The sequence below is a fragment of the Pezoporus occidentalis genome, unplaced genomic scaffold, assembly GCF_034315485.1.
Source record: "Pezoporus occidentalis ecotype Australia unplaced genomic scaffold, CSIRO_AGI_Poc_V1 ctg20, whole genome shotgun sequence".
Lineage (NCBI taxonomy): Eukaryota > Metazoa > Chordata > Aves > Psittaciformes > Psittacidae > Pezoporus > Pezoporus occidentalis.
This window is the reverse complement of record NW_026913856.1, coordinates 5,317,929-5,338,558: the sequence shown is the minus strand read 5'-3', so window position 1 is coordinate 5,338,558 and position 20,630 is coordinate 5,317,929. Positions and strand designations below refer to the sequence as shown.

Below are 20,630 nucleotides of genomic sequence, written 5' to 3'. Positions count from 1 at the left end.
GTTCTCTTAACCTGGACTAGAGCTTTCGTTGAAATACTTTTCTAATGCTCCCAAGATACTGAAAAGGGGTGTCTGCCTAACCTCCTAATATTTTTCCTAATTATAGTCGCAGAGATAATACCAAAAAAAGAAGCCATATCAGCTACCTCTTTGCATGACTTTTACTTCTTTACAGAATTTATTAATCCTTTGTTTTCCTTTTTCACTGTACTGTGTAGTCAAATAGTTCTGCCTTAGAGGCAGAAGATGTGGTCCTTGTCTTCTGATTTATATGCTTTCTTAATACACAAAACTCATGTGATGATAGTTTATCAGCATTTTAAAGGGGATTGTTCAGGCTGTATCTTTTTTGTCTAGTGAATAGTAAACACTACCTATGTCACAAGTAATTAAGGAATTCTGCATTTTTTTTTCCTAGCAACTGGTGATTTCAGAAGGGTAGATATTTGTGGGAATTGTGTGATCAGTCATAGTTTGGCATGTAATGGCAGACACATGTAATGTGTCTGTCAGATCCAGTCGTCACACTGCTGTAAGGACATTACGGGCATGCAACTAAAATTTTCACTTGGCAAGCCATTAACTGAAGCAGCTGATCCCATTAGATGTAATAGTTAATGAATCTGCCAATGTGCATTCAAAGTTGCTGTGACATCTAAGGCTAAGGTTGAGTTGTACAGACCTGCACTCCAGGGAAACATAATAGTACAGCAAAGTTTTGGTCTAAAATTTTTGTTCCACAATTTTAAAGTAATGATTGGAAGCGAAGCACAAAATGGGGATGAAAGGCAAGTATCTGTAAGTTAATCTAAGAGGAAGGAGGGGAATGTTTAAGCCATATAAGATGACAAAGGCAAAATTCACATTCCTTTGGAAGTTCCTTTCAAAAGCACAGCTCTTCTAAAGGGCAGAAATACACTGCAGGTTATACAGAAACCTTTATAATATGTAAAAATGTAGGGCTTTATTATGATCTGAGGGAATGTCAAAGTGATTGGTGTTTTTTTGACATCTGAGGGGCTGACTTTTCCTACTGAAGTCACAGATAAAAGCCCTGCCAAGAGATGCTCCACTGCATATTTAAGATCAAACTATCTTCTCCATAGGAGTTAAACTGCAAAGTACCTGAAAGGAGAGAGTGGGTTTAGCTGTGTCACAGGAGTCCTGGCTTGGCAGTGTTGGATAAGCAAAAGGCCCCAGTAAACCTGGTGTAAATGCTTTAAAAACTGCCAGTACTTATCCATTATTCACAGCATCATGCACTATTTACTGTAACGGGCTGAGAGAGCTGGGAGCTTGATCCTGGCCTCTTTACAAGCTCCCTGTGTAAACTTGGATCTTCGACCTCCCTGTGCGCTTTCCAGAGGGAAAGGCAAAGTTTGTTTCTAATTAGGCTGAGTGCAGGCAGATGGAGGTAGGAATGCATAAAAATGTTTCTGTTTGATACTGTTTCTTCTACCTTACTGTTTCCAACTTCACTAAAGAAATAGGCCCTTCAGTCATTGCCATGTAATGTATGAGACTTGTGCATCTTACTTTAAAGGTTAGTCTAGAGCATTCTAATACATTTTAATACATTTTTTTTCCCTTAAAAGTGTTTGTATTTCCTTTTGATGAATTAAATGTGGAATAATTTCTGTACTTCCCTAAAGAACCTGGGAAATAGTAAAACCTTGCAAATGTGATCTCTTCCTCAGGCTTTGTCCTCATCTGTGTATTAGCAGTGGTTATGAGAATCGTGATCAGTCACAGTCTGACATGTAACGTACCCATGTGTCTGTCAGATCCAGCAGGCACACTGCTGTAAGGACATCACAGCAATGAAACCGAAACTTTCACTTGGCAAACCATTAAACAGAAGCAGCTGATCCCATTAGACTTAATGAATCCACAAATGTGCACCCAAAGTTGATGTGGCATCTGAGGGTCAGGTTGAGCTACACACCAATGTGGCTAAATGACAACTTCCCAGAGAAACGACCTGAAACCATTAATTCAGCCTTTCCTTCCTGGTGCACAGTTGGAGAATGGACATTCACTTGCTTAAAGAGAAGGACCAGGAGCCTCTCTATCCCTACTACTACTTTCAGGGTTTTTATATGACCTTAAAGTGATTTATTAAATTTCCCAGTTCCTCTTAAAATGGGAACAATAATACATAGGTGCTTTTCTTGTGTGGTTTAGGCCGAGAGCTCGGGTGTTCTGCAGTTATTTAGGCTGAAGGATGTCTATTGGAGCAAATATTTGTATCTTTCTACAATTCACTCAAGCTGAGTTATGCTGCCAAAAAATGTGTTTGTTCTTGTTTGATGTATGCTACTCAAGCAGAGCTCCTAGCTATCAAACAATCCCATAGCCTCACCACACTGAGCAGCAGCAGGAAGCCTCAGGTAGGCTACCATCCACTGCATGGAGCCAGACTCTGCAAGGGCATGAATGCAAACTTGCCAGCGTGAATCCGTAGTGAATGCCTTTCCTCAGAGTGAAAAGATGGAGTGAATGTGCGTTAGCTTTGGTCTGTGACACAATTTGAAATGCTTTTCTATAAATCATAGGGGAGAAAATCAAAGTTGTTCACCAGTATGTGCTCCTACAGAAAATTAATAAAGGAGATGAGTTTTACAAAGTAACCTTTTATCTGTGACCTCTTAAGTCTTCATCCTGAACTCACAACTATTGGATGCTAAATGTTGCAGACTCAGTGGATTGGGTTTGTGGGAAATTATGTTTTACTTACTTTTCCTACAACCAATAATTATGTCTCTATATCCCCTATGGGTTAATTATATCATCACCTTTCTTCTTGCCAACACTTCCTTTCTGTACAACAATTACCAACCCCTTTATCTCTCCATATATCTAGCTGAGTAATATAAACTAAACTTGTAATTAATTTTTTTTGTATATTCTATTTTATCTGTATTTAGTTTTCTAAGACTTTTATCAACATCGGTCCTGGAAAAGATTGCATACCTAAGATTTGGTCTGGTTTTCAGTCAGTGAAGTTCTGCCTCTCCTTGTGAATCTTCACCCGTCATGTATATAAATACATATCATGTAATTGTTACTTCTCACCAGAGGGGAAAGAATCAATGGGATAAAACTGGAGCAGCCGAAGTTCATAAATAATACTTGGTGATGTTTTGATGAGCACAAAATAAGGGCAATGACAACTTCACTTATGAAATTAGCAGTAAGACAATTACCTCAGCAGCTCTGGTGATTGGTTTAGAAGTGCAGCAGATCTCAGTTTCTACTGCTCCTATTCAGGTGTCTCCAGACACTTGATGTCCTATGGATGAGGATCCTCTTCCCACTGATAGACTGGGAATTCACAATCTTACTGTAGTAATGGTTTCCATCACAGTGTTCTCAGACACCAAACAGACACATAAGGAACATGATGTCTATCTTTGCATCAGCCTAGTCATGTGAATAAACAAAACTGTGCCGATAAATAGATCAATAATGATCCTCAGCTCCTCACCGGCACACGTGAGGCTTTTCTGGTGTGACGCTGGGAGACATCACCCAGAGAGAGGCAAAGAAGTCGCACCGCCTGCACTGTGTGTGCTGGAGAATAAAACGGAAAGCTAAGAACAGCGCACGATCCCGTAACAACAGAGTTCACCCGTGGGTGGAAGCTGCGGTTGTCAAACAGCGACGGGCGGATTTATCAATTCGTGTTAAAAAGGCGTTATTGCACAATTCGTCCACGCGGTGGCACTCGGAACGTTGAGGATGGGAGCGGCAGGGAAGGGCGGGTTATCTGGTTCACCGCTCGGTCGCCCATCAACGACAGCTCAGCTCCGTGCAGACAGCTCCGTGCGTCAGCTTCAGGATCAGAAACAGAATTGACCACATCTTGCTTCACTGAAAATGCTTAAAATGCTCGCCTCACTGCACTAGATGTCACACAGGAATTATCTCGAACCTCATTTTATTGTACCTATCACGTTAGCATCTCTCTCCTCCCTCAGGCTGCTCTTACTCCTTCTTGCAGCACATCTAAAACCTGGCCTGGCGCAGAAGGGGTGTCCATAGCAGGCTAAAATGTTACCAAGTTCCAAACTTGATGCCAGCCATTAAATCAGTAGGACCCTTTCAATAATAGAGCAGAGATTGACTGAGAACTTAGGGGAAAACCAATTTTCCATCAAAGTCAAAGGGGAAACTGCTTTAACATTAATGAAGCTGCATCAAGCATAGGGAGACAACAAAAACCACCTACGTGACACAGTGCCATTTCTGCAGACAAATGTATTTTAGTGTGGTGAAATGGGACTGGACTAATTGGACACTGAACACCTCTGGGTAAGCCATTTCCAGGGAATATGACCTCATGGCTTTAAAACAATATTAGGAGACTCCTGAGCAATGTCCATCAGCATAAATTATCCGCACACTGCATGCAGATGGCCCAGGCAGGCTTTGAGAGTATCCTCAATGTAACCTGCTCCACTTTCCCCACACTACTTGAGACACAGTCTTAGAGGAGCAGTCCTTGGCAGGAGAATTTAATCTGTGGTATCTGGATTGGCTAGAGTGTGTCCCACGATATTGATATCCCTCTCTTCCTGACGTAGCATAATTGAGCCACTTGATCTATTTTAATGCAGTACAAGCATCCTACATCCTCTGCTATTAGGATGTTTTATTTGTCATTTGTTTATAATGTTAAATTATTTATGCTATTGAATGTATTTTTCTGAAGAGATGTATTTTAATGGAGGTACTTGTACCTTTCTCTAACCATTAAAATCAATCCACAGGATAGGATGAGTCTGCACTTCTCAGGATTCAAGAGCACTTCTGGTTTTCAGCCATCATGCCTCCCTCCTCTTCACTGCTTAAGTATTCTTGGCCACTCCTGTCTGTTCTGACAACCCCCACGTGTGCCACAATTGGCAAGGCAATGCCAGTGATAAAGCTGTGCAGGACCACCATTGCACAGCTCTTCTCTTTCCGCAATGTTATCATCCTCATTTACAACTGAAGCATGGTTTTGTCTATTTCCCATGCCTTCCATAGGTGTAACAAGCAACTGAAGGACATTGTGGTCCTTTAATGCATGCCTCTGCTTCTATGTGATCTAAAGTAGTATTTCTAATTGGGAATCTAACACAGTTTTGCAACAGGTTACTCTTTAGAGGAAGCACAGAACCCCCCTATTTCTCCTTTCAACCGGCCCCTGTATACATGGAGGGATGCAAGGAAGAAGAGGCTGTCATCTTCAGGCCAAAGAAAAAGGTTGGGGACCATGGCTCTAGACCATGACAACAACTCTAGCTCCTGCAATGAGGTTGCAAGAGAACCTGAGCTGCCCATGGCAGGGGGATGGAACTGGATGATCATAAGTTCCTTCCCAACCCAAACCATTTTTGATTCTACGATCTCACAGTCCCTGCTGTGGAAAGACCAGGCTCTTGCTCTCTCCCCTTCCTCTTTGCCCTCTCCCTTCTCTCTGTACCTGACCCTCCTCACTCCTGCTGCCTCTGCCCATCACAGGGCTCCCCATCCATGAGGTGGCCATGGCATTCAGCCATGGCCCAGCCCCTCAGCCAATTCAACTCATCATTCAGACCAAAAGGTGTTGGTAGAAAGCACCCAGAGTGGGACATTAAGAAACAGGGACTATTATTATCATTGTCAGTAGCACTACTATATGAATACTTCATACATTTTAACACTTGTTATTAGTAAGGTTCTTTCATCTACTGTAATTCTGGTTAGTAGTCAGATGAATTACTGTAGCAATATTTTACCCTGTGTGTGAGTAAAAAAGTAAAGAAAAATTAATCCAAGATGAAACAACAATTTAAAACTATTCCTGTTTTTTTTTTATTTTAGAGCTCCATGACTTTGTTATGATCTTCACCCAGAACTGTAATCTCTTTATTTCAGGATCACTCAAGCATAGCAGCGGTTCTAAATTCAAAGCATATGCCTCACCAAAAAGAAAAGTGAAATTACATTGTATTATACAAATAATGCAGTATAATATTAATGGCTCCTCCATAAAACAGTTCTGGATTCTGTAGTTTATGTGAGTTAAGAGTTCATTTTTACTTGAATAAAAAGATTAGATGTTAAATCAGGAAATATTCCCTTGGGGGGGGGGGGGGGGGGGGAATTAAACCTGAGGCTACATTTTAATTACTTTGTCCTTCTAAAGAAACACATGAAAATATTATTACTATTAATAATAACAATGAGAAACCTAAGCAGACGTTTCTGAAAAAGTATAGAAAAAAAAGTTGTACTAATTACATAAGAACAAATATGGAATATTCCTTCTCCTTGTGGCTATATGGCTTTTATCTGTATTCCAAAAAAGGCTTTAAAAGTGTTGTTCAAGAAAAGCTGGAAACTGTTCTGGCCATTTTAAGGTAAGATGCTGTCTACAGTGAAAGACTATGAAAACTAGCACATTGTAACAATGCGAGAAGCAAATACTTTGAACTCAACGATTAGCAGAGAAAGAACATTTGGAAGAGTATTTACAGTTCATTCAGCCAATACCTAGATAGATCCTGTTCTGCCTCACCACTGGAGGAAGACAAGCTCATTAAAGAAACTGCTGCATACACATGGGGCTTAGAAACCTTTCTCCTAGTCCTTCAGCACTGAAAAGGACTGAAGGCTGGAGAAGGCTGAGGTTCTCAATGACTTTGCCTCAGTCTTCACCGGCAAAGGCTCTGACCACACCACCCAACTCTTGGAAGGCAGGCGCGGGGACTGTGAGAATGAAGATCTTGGGCCCACTGTAGGAGAGGATCTGGTTCAAGACCATCTTAAGAACCTGAAGGTGCACAAGTCCATGGGACCTGATGAAATCCATCCATGGGTCCTGAAGGAGCTGGCGAATGAAGTTGCTAAGCCACTGTCCATCGTATATGAAAAATCCTGGCAGTCAGGTGAAGTTCCTGATGACTGGAAAAAGGGAAATATAACCCCCATTTTCAAGAAGGGGAAAATGGATGACCGAGGGAATTACAGACCAGTCAGTCTCACTTCTGTGCCTGGCAAAATCTTGGAGCAGATTCTCCTGGAAGGCATGCTAAGGCACATGAAAAACAACAAGGTGCTTGGTTACAGCCAGCATGGCTTCACTAAGGGGAAATCCTGCCTGACCAATTTGGTGGCCTTCTATGATGGGGCTACGGAACTGATGGACAGGGGTAGAGCAGTTGATGTCATCTACCTGGACTTGTGCAAAGCATTTGAGAATGTCTCGTATGACATCCTTGTCTCTAAATTGGAGAGACATCAATCTGATGGATGGACCACTCGGTGGATAAAGAACTGGATGGATGGCCACACACAAAGAGCTGTGGTCAATGGCTCAATGTCCGGCTGGAGACCAGTAACGAGTGGTGTCCCTCAGGGATGGGTGTTGGGATCGGTCTTGTTCAACATCTTTGTCGCTGACATGGACAGTGGGATTGAGTGCACCCTTAGCAAGTTTGCCGATGACACCGAGCTGTGTGGTTCGGTTGATACCCTGGAGGGAAGGAATGCCATCCAGAGGGACCTTGACACGCTTGTGAGGTGGGCTGATGCCAACCTCATGGAGTTTAACCATGCCAAGTGCAAGGTCCTACACCTGGGTCGGAGCAATCCCAGGCACAGCCACAGGTTGGGGGCAGAGAAGAGATTCAGAGCAGCCCTGCGGAGAAGGACTCGGGGGTGTTGGTTGATGAGAAAATGAACATGAGCCGGCTTCAGTGTGCGCTCACAGCCCAGAAAGCAACCGTATCCTGGGCTGCATCAAAAGGAGCGTGACCAGCAGGTCAAAGGAGGTGATCCTGCCCCTCTACTCTGCTCTTGTGAGACCTCACCTGGAGCATTGTGTGCAGTTCTGGTGTCCTCAACATAAAAAGGACATGGAACTGTTGGAACAAGTCCAGAGGAGGCCACGAGGATGATCAGGGGACTGGAGCACCTCCCGTATGAAGAGAGGCTGAGAAAGTTGGGGCTGTTCAGCCTGGAGAAGAGAAGGCTGCGTGGAGACCTCATAGCAGCCTTCCAGTATCTGAAGGGGGCCTATAGGGATGCTGGGGAGGGACTCTTTGTTAGGGACTGTCGTGATAGGACAAGGGGTAAGGGGTTAAAACTTAAACAGGGGAAGTTTAGATTGGATATAAGGAGGAAGTTCTTTACTGGGAGGGTGGTGAGGCACTGGAATGGGTTGCCCAGGGAGGTTGTGAATGCTCCATCCCTGGCAGTGTTCAAGGCCAGGTTGGACGAGGCCTTGGGTGATATGGTTTAGTGTGAGGTGTCCCTGCCCATGGCAGGGGGTTGGAACTAGATGATCTTAAGGTCCTTTCCAACCCTAAATATTCCATGATTCTATAATTCTATGAAAAAACGTTATTTTTTAAATATACAAATCACAGTCATTTTCACATATCCCACGTCTTCTCTCACACCTATCACTCCCTCCTCTGATGTTCCTGTGCATTCTAGCACCTAGCACAGGCTTTTGGCAGCTAGATGTTGAATTGCTCTTGAAGACGTTTCAGCTGTTACTAGTGACCATCAGGACACAAAGCTGGTAAGGAGTAAAGTCACAACCAGCTGAAGTAAAGTCACCCCTTCCTGAACTACAGACTGCTAAACCATGCCTGAAAAGGCGTTAAGGATACACCACTATAAAGACAGCTCCATGCACCTACACTCACTGATAATCTCATTCCATCTTCTTGAAAGATGGTTACTGTTCAAAGACCAGATTACCACCATAACTCATCACACTGCACCTTCCACAGAGAACACTCTTCAATGGAGACTGCCTCAAATCAGCTGGCTGGAAAATCAGGCCCAAATATTGGATATTTTTTCACAGAAATATGGATACAGTACATGTATTCACACATCCACTATGGATGAATAGAACACAATTGTTTCAGATTCTCAAAAATGGTCTCATGGTTTGTCAGTTAAAAAAAAAGGTTTATATTCACCACATGCTCACAATTTTTATCATTAATCTTTAATGACAGCTCAAATCTACAGGCTTATAAATATATATTTTCATAATTGTGACAACCAGTGACTAGATGCGGTTTTGGTGGAAAATCATCTGAAATACTGTAAGGCTAGGTAAATTACAAGGCAATATTATAAAACACTGATGTTGAATTTTTGGTGATATTACTTTTACAAACATTAGAAACAAACATTACTTGGTGAAATACAAACATTGCAGAAGAAACTACAACCAAAAGTAATTTACCAGTTAAATACACAGTTAGAAACAATTTTCATTTTTAAACAAAGTCAAGGTAAATCAAAGAAACAGTAATAAAAACCGTCTTCAACAGACAGCATCTCCCTTACAGAGAGAAGTAGCTTGTGTAACACCATAAAGGAGGGGATGGGTTTCTTTAAATCCTTCCAAGAACAGTAACTTTCTGTCACAGCAGTCATTTTTCCCCATTACAACACGGATTCATGTCCAGATGTAGGCAGGTTTTGCACCCAGGTAGAGATCATTTTGTATCAGCCTTAAAATGCATTAAGTTCACATCAGGGTGCACTTCCATGAAGCCAATTGCAAGATGTACATGTATGCTTGCTATACCAGAGCTTAGAAACTGGACTTGAAGTAACCCCAACTGACTTTAGTTTTAATATTTTTCATCAGCTTTATAAACAAATCTTAGCTTTTTGAGTTTAAAAGCATAATACAATTTGGCTTATTTTAAAGACACAAATACAAAAAAAATTATAACTCACAACAGTAACACAACTTTTTGTCCTAGAAGTGATAAAGAGTGAAGTATAACATGTGAGACTTCATTACCCAATTTTATGAAATATTGTCTTCTTACTGTCATTCAGAGGACTATGATTATGATCTAGTGAAGTCAGATCGGACAAGAAAGAGCCTAACAATATAACACTATTTGAGACATACAGTTTCCTTACTGACACTTTAAACATAATATTTTATAGACAACACACCAATACATCAACTACACCAATCAAGTTAATTTCTAAAAAACCAGGTGCACCATAATATTGCATAGAAAGAAATCCCCAGCATTAATACACTTGCACTGAAGACCAGGATTTTCTCCCTGCCTTACTAAATCAAAGCACATATGTTTTATTAAAGCATATCTCACATTTGCCATTTGTCTTAGCTATATTCTTTGGAATCGCTAGTGTATATTATTTCAAGCACATTTTTATTCTGCATGCTGTTGTTATTAAAAAACTAAAATTGAAAGGAAAATGGTCTTCCTGTCTTATCCCCTTAAAAATGTAATGTAAAATAATCTTCCTATGTCACATAAAAATAAAATCAGACCTTTTTCAGTAACAGAAAGCCCAAACAAAACCCAGGATAGCTGAATGAGGTGGATATTCATATACAATATGTATGAAATCCAGGGTCAAAAATCCTCTCTGTAGAATAATTTAACAGATGTATTTATAAATTGGCTAAACCAATAGCCCGTGGTTTTATAGCTCAGTATTCATTTTGATCATGGAAGACATACATTCAAGTCCATACACTGATTTAGGAAGTACTCTGACCACTTAACTATTTTAGGGCAATTCTCTCATATAAGCTGAACCTGAGAAAACCTTCCTATTGACACAGGTATGTTTCCCTGAACATGTTTCATTTTAGAGATGTCACCATCTTCCATTTTAGAAAAACACTGATCAGTTCTGCGTAAGGCTAGGGTTCTGTATTTTACAGCACAAACGTCTGTATTTACTCCCTACCTTAAACTACTTGTTCGAAAAACCTTAATTTCAGTGCTCAAAAATATTTTCATTTCAGTAAGTAATCCCTTCTTGCATTCAGAATAGGTACATGTGAAGTGCATACAGGAAACAGAATTAGTTTATGGAGATTTGCCAAAAAAGCCATGCAGTATAACTGGAAGGTAAAAGCCATTTTCTTCAGATATTCCTTACAGTGAGCACTTTCATCTCATGTTATAAACCGTGCAGACAGATTAAATCCATCCAAAAGTTTTCATGGTATGCATTATGCAGCATCAGATACATAGCAGTAAAAGCTGAACAGTCCATGTCTCCACAAACAGAGTTCATAAAAAACTAGAACTTCTGATTTCAGATAGAATATATATTCATAATATCTGTGTAAGAGGTTAATATATACAATAAATATATTTTGTTATATTAACTATAGTCACAGTTTTGGGTTTTTTTTACTTAACTACATTAACTGTAGAGGTGTACCAGGAAGACAGATTTCTGACTGTAATTTATTTCACTGTAAGATAGGAAAATATTAGCAAATCCTTCTGGCTGTTACAGATACAGGATTTCTGGCACAGCTGAAAATGTATCATGAATTAGAATTATTATATTTTTAGTACAAATTTCATTTTAATGACAAAAACATTATTGGACTTTTGGAGAACTAGGGAACCCATGAGATTTCTTCCTAGGAAATGTTGAAAGGCACATAAAAATTTCAATCTATATTTGATATTATGTTAAAAAGCAGGTTCTAAGTATTTCTGTAGGTTACATTAAAATATACGATTAGAAGATTGCCTGTTGATGCTATGGAAAAGCATTTCATGTCTCTGTAAAGAGATCATGTGTACGCATGAACAGGCATTTGTTCATTCAAGTGATACATTTTTCCTTCACATATGCTGAAACAACAAAAAGTGTGCACTGATTTTCTTGCACACATATCTGCATCAAAATGTTACCTGCTAATGGTAAAATGACAAAAATATATTTTACCTGAAAGTATGTGCATTTATTAAAAATGAGTGCAACAGTTTCAATTACTGATTTTATGCTAGTAAATAATAATATGTTTAGCTAGCTGAAATTCCATTTGCAGTCACTTAATTGTTCTGATTCCTTTTAGGATTTCTAACAATATAGGTAAAATTCAAAAATACTGCCATGAAAGGCATAGAATCCCATGCAAAATATCTACCAATTTTGGTGTGAAGCAGCAAACATCAATGTATATCAGACATACAGTACAATTTGACCCACTGTATAAAGTATCTTTATAGTGGACATAAAACACCGTGGCACATCTCATAGAGCTACAACTTTGCACAATTAATGACAGACACATTTTTACATCCACAGAGACATTAGCAATGAATAACTCACTTAAAAGTGAAGTACACAACCTAAGGATTATTTCCTTGCCTAAACCATTCTAGTATCACTTGGAAAGGAAGGTGGCACAGGCTCTATTCATGCATATAAAAAGAGCTGACATATTCTCCAGAAAAAGGTTGGCTTGAAAATTTTCACATATTTTGCTTTGCCTGTGACAGTGCATTTTGTGGAACTATATTCTTTAGAAATGTGATATTAAAAAGTTGGTTTGCTCCAGCTCCTGTTAAAATGATTGCTGTCTCATAAACTTGAACACTATCCTCTCCAGGTTTTCCTCCTCAGAGTCACCAGTTATGTAAATATTATATAATTATTCTTTTGAATTCTTATTTCATCTCCACTGATCGTAATACTTCCAGCAAGCCACACATAGATAACATCAGGTTGAAGTCTAAAGGACTGGAAACTGTACATGCATTCTGCTGGGGGGAAAACAATCACAGTCATTGCAACTGAACACTGAATAAGTGTTTGGAAATCTGAATAAATCTCAAATGGAAATAGATTAATATGATAGAAGTGAAAAATATGTACTCAAAGCAGGGCAGCTTTGACACATACCTGATAAATTTCTATTAAAACACTGCAAACTTCTTCCACAGACTTCATTAACAACCTTCTCCAGTCAAAGCTGACCAGGCACCACCTTACCTTTCCAGACTTTAAAAAGCAGGTGTTTAGAAATGCTTCCAGGAGGCCATGTCTTTTACTGGACTTGCACATATCGATAACCTGTGATCATGTTCAAACCCATATTGTTACTCACAAAATTTAGTGATGAGGACAGGCTTAACTGCTTGAGACTCTGTTTTGCAAAATGCTGCTCTGGTACTCTGCATCCTCAAAATGGTTAATATTCAGACCCGTGTATAACAAAAGGGGGAATAAATTATAGAGCAACAATCCCTGAACAGAATTACAAAGCCATAGCTCAATTCTGCCTCGAACATTTCAACAGAGACCAAGATTAATTTCACCTAAGCCATGATAAAAAGCAGGGTAACTCAACAACTTGCTAGTGTACTTGATGCACGTACATCCATGTAGGTACTCCAGATTCAAAGAGTTTAAGCCACAGTTGCTATAAGGAGATTTTTAAATGCTTACATACCTGCAGATGCTGCACAAATCAAACTGACAATGACAACTGCCATCCACTGGAAGATAATTTTGAAGTTCTAGAATTAGAGTTACTGTTAAAAATGGTTTTAGCACCACTTGTATTTCTAAAGCCATTAAAACAGTAGAAAAGACATCTTGTTAAATCTTAATCTAAAATGCATAGAAACTCTTTATTTCTCCAAGTGTTTTCATCAATTTGCATAACAGCTATGGGTGTTGGGGTAAAACTTTTGGGGTAGAATAGCCAAGCAAAACATGTTTTGGAAAGCTACAACACTAAATAAAAAGACGCTATGCTCTATTTCCACCAGATTTCAAAGTGCTTTCAAATGGAGACAAGTCTTTTTCCTTCTCTCCAGTATTAAGGCTCTTGTAAAAAAAATAGGTTTAACTAAAAGACACTTGGCTTTCTTCATCAAATACACCACTTAATATGCTTTAATCATGAACGTTTTGAAACCCTAATTCTGCAGTTTTAGCTTTATAAATGTGTACCAGCAACATAGAGGATTACTTTATTATGAGAGAGGGGCCTTAATATTCTAAACTATTAAATACTCAGTAGATGCTTACCACACATTTGGTTTATATTCTCTATTAAAAAAGCTGGGATTAGAAAACTGACTAGGGATTTTAAACCAAGTTAATAATACCACAGAAAGTAGTTTTGCTATTATTTCTATTAAATCAGAACTTAGAAACATTAAATGAAACACTCTTTTCCCATCAAGTTTCCAGACCTTTTTTCCCCCCAGAATTTATTAGGGTAATTATCCTGACTAAATCAGACCCTCAGGAGACAAAAGTGCTTCTCAATTCCCACTGAAGTCAAAAGGTTCTATGAGAACGTGACATTACTCAAGATGTCTGGGACACATAACCCTTTTGCAGAACACAAAAATGCAGTTAAAAACCACATTTAATTCCTAAACAATCTACAAAAGATCCAAGACTTTAAAGGCCTGATCTGACAGCCCTTCATAATCAGAAGATCACTCTGACATTGGTTTTACCACTCTCAGATATCGTATTTGTAGAGGTCCCTCTCCTGCAAAAACATGCACTCAGATTTGGCAGCAGCACAACCTGTGTTCAGCTAAACTCCTGAAAAAACAAGTTTAAAAGGGAAAATACTATTTACTGCTAATGAAATGCTAATTTAAAATATACCTTTGAAGGCAGAAGTCAACATGCTCTGTAATTTTTATTGACATATTTTTTATATGGCAAGCTATGGCTTTCCTCCATTTGAATGACTAAATTTAGGCAGTTTTGTGAAATCTGCAACTTACTACAATTATTATGAAACATTTCAAGCATTTGTTTTTCAGAAAGTAGGCTACTGCACTGATGCCGTGGCACTAGAAATTCAACTAAACTGTTAACAGGAATAGAATGGAAAGTCTTGGGATGTAGACTGGAATTATGACTTCAGCTCTTGCAATCTCTAGTTCCTTTGGTGCAATTCCACACCCTTCCCACTGTCCCAAGATCAAGCACCTTCATGGAATCGATCTTACTGAAACAAGCAGATCCTGACAAACCTTTATGACAACATACCATATGAATTTTAAAACAGAACACTTGCTTTTTAAAATCCCTCAGTGTGTTGCATTTCAGTTAGTGTGTGACGTTATTTTGCTTTTCTAAATAAGTTTAAATGCATGAAACGGGGTTCAAAATAAGAAAAAAAGTAAAACTATAATTAATCCCATCAATCACCTTCACAGCATGATGTAACATAGCTAGACCTGGGGGCATCCGTACTCATGTGTCTTTGGGTTCAAAACTGCAATCTGACCCTTAACCCTGCCCTATCAGGCCCACCCCACACGAGTGGGTCACGGAGTGGAACACGGATCCAGCCGCCCGCCGGAGCCGGGCTTTGCTTAAGCAGGATTAGGGAAGGAAAGCGGCTGGGCGATGCCCTCCGACACTGCCCTGCGCGTTACACAGCCTGACCCTGCTGAGGGGGCTGCAACGGGTGCTGACCGGCAGCGTGCGCCTGTACCCGCGGATCCTGGTCCTCACCAGGGAATTCTGTCAGTGCCCTGCGGCCCTCACTGCCCTTCCTCCCCTCTCTGGAGAGAGCCGCGGTGCACCGGGAGACCAGGGAGGAAACCGGCTCCCCCCTGGAGCCGCTGCGGCAGCCCGGAGGGCATCCCCTCGGGCATTCATCCCCTCGGCATTGCTGGCGGGATAGAGGATATAAATTACCCGTCTGTAAACAGAATTCAGGAAGGTACCTCCCGGTGACTAACAGAGAAGCGGCGCCTGCGCTGGGCCGCGGACCCCGGGTGGGCAGAGAGCCGGCCAGGCCGGAGAGGCGCCGAGCGCTCCCGTGACGGGAACCCGCCGTGCCTCAGCCTTCCGCGAGACCGGCCAGCCGGCCCCGGGGCTGCGCGCTCCCTCCGCGCCTCAGATGAAGTGGATCCAGGCGGAGCTGTCGGGGTCCTGCAGCGGGCCGGTGGCGGGGGGGCCGCGCTGCCGGCCCCGCAGCCGGTAGTTCTTGCCCTCGTTGTTGTCCCAGTACTCGGCGCCGGCGACTCGGTAGCGGACGGCGAACTCCAGCACGGCCTCGGCGGCGGCGGCGGCAGCGCCCAGGGTCAGGAGGAAGGTGAAGCGGTCGGTGATGCCGTCCGCCGGGCCGGGTGCCTGGTAGGCAGCGGGCACCTCGGCGCAGCTGGCCCAGCTGTTGAGCGTGTAGCGCACCGTTACGGCCTTCTCGTAGGCGAGGTTGAGGACGCGCACGGCTCCGCGCAGCCCCGCCGGCTCGGCCCGCACCCACTCCAACCTCACCTTGTGCTGCCGCACCCGCTCCGTGAAGCCGGGGCTGGAGCCGGGCTGCGGCGGGAAGAGCGGTTCCAGCAGCGGCGGCGGCGGGCCGAACAGCACCGGCTCCAAGTCGCCCAGCGCCGGTGGCTTTCTGGTCTTGAAGAGGTCTGCGGTGCGCGGCGGAGCGGGCAGCGGCACCTGCGGCAGGTCGGCCTCGCAGAAGTGGCGCACGGAGGTGAGCTCCAGGCCGAGGGAGTCGGCGAACCGCACAGTCTTGCGGCGGGACGGACTCTGCTGCAGCGCCGGGCGCAGGCTGCGGTCGCCGGGCGTGGGCAATGACTTGGCGCGGCGGCGCTGCGTGGGGCTGGGCGGCACGGCGGGGAGCGCGGGCTCTCGGCCGCGGGGCTGTGGCTTCGGCTTCTCGTCCGCCGCTTCCCGCACCACGGGCGGGGGCACAGCGTCGCCGTCGGGGCTGCAGCCCGCCCTGCACTGCTCGGCCAGGCTGCCATAGAGGCAGGCGCTGCAGCTGAAGTTGCGAGGCAGGTAGAGCCGAGGAGGAGGTGTGGGCACCGAGGTGTGCAGCGAGCCCGCCTTATCCATGGGGGAGCCGGTGGGAGCGGCGGCTGTGCCGGCGGCTGGCGTAGGACCCGGGGCCCACTGCCCGACCGGGGCTCCTCCTCTCGGGCCGCTGCTTGCGGATGGCGAGGCGGTCTAGAGCCCGGGCCGCGGGCTTTGCCTCTCGCCTAGACCCGGTGTCAGTGGGATGACCTCGGCGTTGTCCCCGTCGCTGCCGGCCCCGGGGACTGCCGGAGGGTGCATGTGTCCGCTGGAGGCGGCGGGACCGCGGCGCTCCGGCGGCTGCCGCTGCTGACGTGCAGGGGTCAGGCAGCGAAATACGCCCCGAGTCATCCCTCTTCCTCCCCCATCGCGCCGCTCTCCCCAGCCGCCCCTCTGCCCGCCCGGGGATCGTCCTCGCCACCTTCCCTAATTGCACTCCGCCGGCGGCAGGCTCCTCTCTCACGGCGGCTCTCACTGCCCGCTCTCCCCAGTACCGCGGCTACACCGTCCCCCTCCTCCTCCTCCTCCTCCTCCTAGCTGTGTTCTGGGTCTTTCCTCGAGGAACTCATACAGAAAGCGGAGGCGGGAGGGATTTCCCCGTGGAAGCATTAAAATTCATCACGGCGCTGTCGCTCGTCCGATCCGTTACAGAAATAGCCGCTGAAGGAGGACGCCGAGCCGGGCTCTGGAAGGTTACATGGGCCAGTAAGAAAGAGCTGGCTCGCAAGCTGGACCTCGCAGTGTACATTTAAAGGAAGAAATCCAGCTAATCTGCTGTAATGCGTTTACAGTACATCTGCTGAATAAAACATGCCTGCCGCAGCCCTCCTGTAGATTTACATCTGCAGTCGAAGTGGCTGCAGCCTAAACACGGAAGATGGTTCTGCACCAGAACCGCCTCTGCTCTTTTCAAAAGACTATTTGATAATTGCCAAGCGAGTCAAGTGAATTAAAGCTTAATGAAAAGCAGAATCTGATGCAGCCAGTTCAAGGAGCTAAACACTATTTTAGTAAGCCGCTTCATTCCAGACTTCCCATAATCTGGTACTCATTTTTAATTAGTAAATTGCATTAAAAACAATGATCCTACCATCCTGCCAGAGACTGAGCCTGACCTGTGTTGACGTCTGATTCTGATTTAGCTTCTGGGCAGGAGCTTTTACACCTTCATTTTATCTGCAGCACTTGGTGTTCCTTTGAAAGTCTAGGCAGAGGAAATGAAGCTGATGAAATTAAGTATGGAACAAGTAAACCCCAAGAGTTAAAGAAAGAGTCACTAGAACACAAGGAAAATCTCCCTACTGGCTCATACTAGAACTATCAGCTTCAATTCCCTTATTAAAAAGTAGAAAACAATTCCTAGGTTATTGCTGCTGGGTTCCAAATCTTTTTAATGACAGACAGTTCCTAAGCAGCGAATGAAAAATGATGCCCCGCAGTGGTAAACTTGACATCATTACGTTTCCCAGTGATTTGTCATGTCATTTTGTCACATTCATGGGATGATCATAGGTTTTGAAAAATCAGGTAGGAATGACATAAAGAATTACATCTGAATTTGTTAGCTCAGGATCTTAAAATTGTCTCACTCGTCTTTTAATGCACACTACAGGAAAGATTCGTTAGTCCTCCTTCCTATGCTTCCCTTTCAGGAAAAAAAACATGATGGTGTTTTGTCTACTCATACTGATCTGGGGGAGAAAAAGAACAGACCCAGAGAATTGTTCGAACAGGCTTTAATGCTACGTATTTTGAGCTATTTTTTAGTAATTTCCATCTGTCATAATGAAAACTTTCTAAGGAATTAACACTTGGTTTTGCTGATGCTAATTTCATTTTAAAACCAGGAAACAGTAAGAAAATGTGAAGGCTTTGCATTTTTAAACTGTTGTGAAACTAACTGAACTAACAAGATAAATCAGCTTAAATTTGATTACACATTCAGTCAGTTTTGAATACGTGCATATGAGGAACATGAATTTGGAGTAGTTTAACATGTTACAGTTATACTTTACACAATTGGGGTGCCTTTGCAGAGGCTGACTTCCCTTCTGGTAATTTCAGTTGCCCAACTTCTCCGTATCATAAACTTGTGTAATACTCCTGCTTTTTGTCTTTTCCAGACCTTCTCTTTTCTCTCAAAATCTGGGTAATATTTAATGGAAAAAAAAAAAGAAAAAGCAGCTCCTTTCTTCACTGGTGATTGTAGGTGATGTACCTCATAATTCAGTTGGAAATGCAGATTCCCCAAAGTTAGTTACCCAAAAAGTGGAATAAAAAAAAATTGAGAAAATCCTGTGATAAGTAAAACTAAATAAACCAACACACTTAGCTTTGGACCAGCCAGGTCAAGGCAAAATGAGATGCAGATGAACACCCATATAAACTGATTGACTTGATGAGAAGTCAGAAATTTCAATTAAGTTCAGCTCTTGTCATCTTCAGGCAAAACCTGATGGTTCTTTGGCTTTGCAAGAGAATGAAAATACTCAGTGGGCATGTGGATAGTAGAGAAAAGGACAGAAAGAGACTTGATATAAATGCATGCCCACTGTACATAATTCCACTGGCAATCCTTGTGGAGTAGAGTGGAAGAAAGCCACTTACAAGCTTTCAAAAGATCAGAATGAAATACTACTTAAATTCAAACATCAATTCACCAGCTAATCATGCAGGAGCTCAAAATTCCACCTGCATTTTCCCTGTGACACCTCAAGTTCTGGCACACAGGGGCACCTCAGCCTTGTCTCTGTGGAGCATTGTCCCCGTGTAAACTCCACCAGAATCCATAGTGAAAGCATTTCTCTCTTTTTTTTTTTTTTCTCTTGATCTGAACATTCCCAGCTTATCTCACTGAATCTGCTTTCTTTTACTCTCTTGCTTACTTGCCAAGGGTAGAGCTGTGGGAACTCTTCCCCACACCTGCCACTAATGAGGGTGTCCTTATTACTAGGCTGGTCTTCTACCTCTGCCTCTGTTGAATTTAAGATAGATATAGTAAATGCAAGTTTCTAGCACTGAAATGTAACAAACATACACACAGACATTCTCTCAAATAGCCTGCAGCCTTGTTCATCCTGTGATGTGAAAGCTGTCTACAAGTTCAAAACGGGAAGCATTTGACACCATTTGTAAAAGGAAGTTCTTTTGGTTTTGCCTACTGTAAATGTTTGTACACAGAAAATGTTTAAACCCTTGGAAGCAAGGAAGGACTACCACACATACAGAAACCACAGCTTAATATATGCAGCAATATGCATCCATCCACAGCGCGCACACACACACACCGGCTTAATTTAGTTCACAAAATTTGGGACATGTAAGTTTAAAAATTTAATCTATCTGTTCATTTATCATGCTCTACTAAGATAATTATCCAAGGTTCTTTTCTAAAGAATACTGTAAATATCCAAGCTGACAAAGAAATTGCTAGTACTGACCTAGCTAGCACCTTTAAAGAAACACCTGCTGTCTTTCCACTGGGAAATAATATTTTTATGACAGGATAATTCCAGGAGGAATAGAGCAGCGGTAATGTAAATTCTAGAGCTATACAGTGTTGCTGTGTTAGAGGGTAAGAAAAGCAGGAGGTCTTACATCACAATTAGTGTCAACAGACATCAGAACTGGCACTCAGGCATTGTTTTCATTCCTTCAGATTCCTCTCCTTTGCAGATTTAAATACCATAGTCATAGGATAAAAGTTTGTCGTAATAACATTGTCCTAACAACATTTTGTTGACCTGTTTGAATCTTGCCGCTGACATCAAGAATTTTAGAGACAGCCTCTTGTTCTGCACATGTAGCACTGAATGACCCTGACATTTCTGCTGTGCCAAACTGCATTTGAAGTCCATCTGATACCTGAGAATTTCCAGCTAGTTGAACAGAGATGTATGGTTCCCTCTTTTTTTTTAAGATTTAAAAGATTCACAAATGCAGGCAATGAACTGGGAGCTTTCTTCTGTGGAATTCATCAATTGTCTTGATTCCAGGTACTCTTAAGAGAAAGCAGATGCTAGTGCTGGGGA

General features: G+C 42.6%; 1 protein-coding gene across 1 annotated transcript; it reads right to left on the bottom strand.

Annotated features, from left to right (window-relative positions):
* Positions 1-8,973: 8,973 nt before the first annotated feature.
* Positions 8,974-17,848, bottom strand: PPP1R3E (protein phosphatase 1 regulatory subunit 3E). Its single transcript, XM_062618302.1, has one exon. The coding sequence runs from the start codon at positions 16,639-16,641 to the stop codon at positions 15,685-15,687; it is 957 nt and encodes a 318-aa protein (XP_062474286.1). The 5' UTR covers positions 16,642-17,848; the 3' UTR covers positions 8,974-15,684.
* Positions 17,849-20,630: the final 2,782 nt, after the last annotated feature.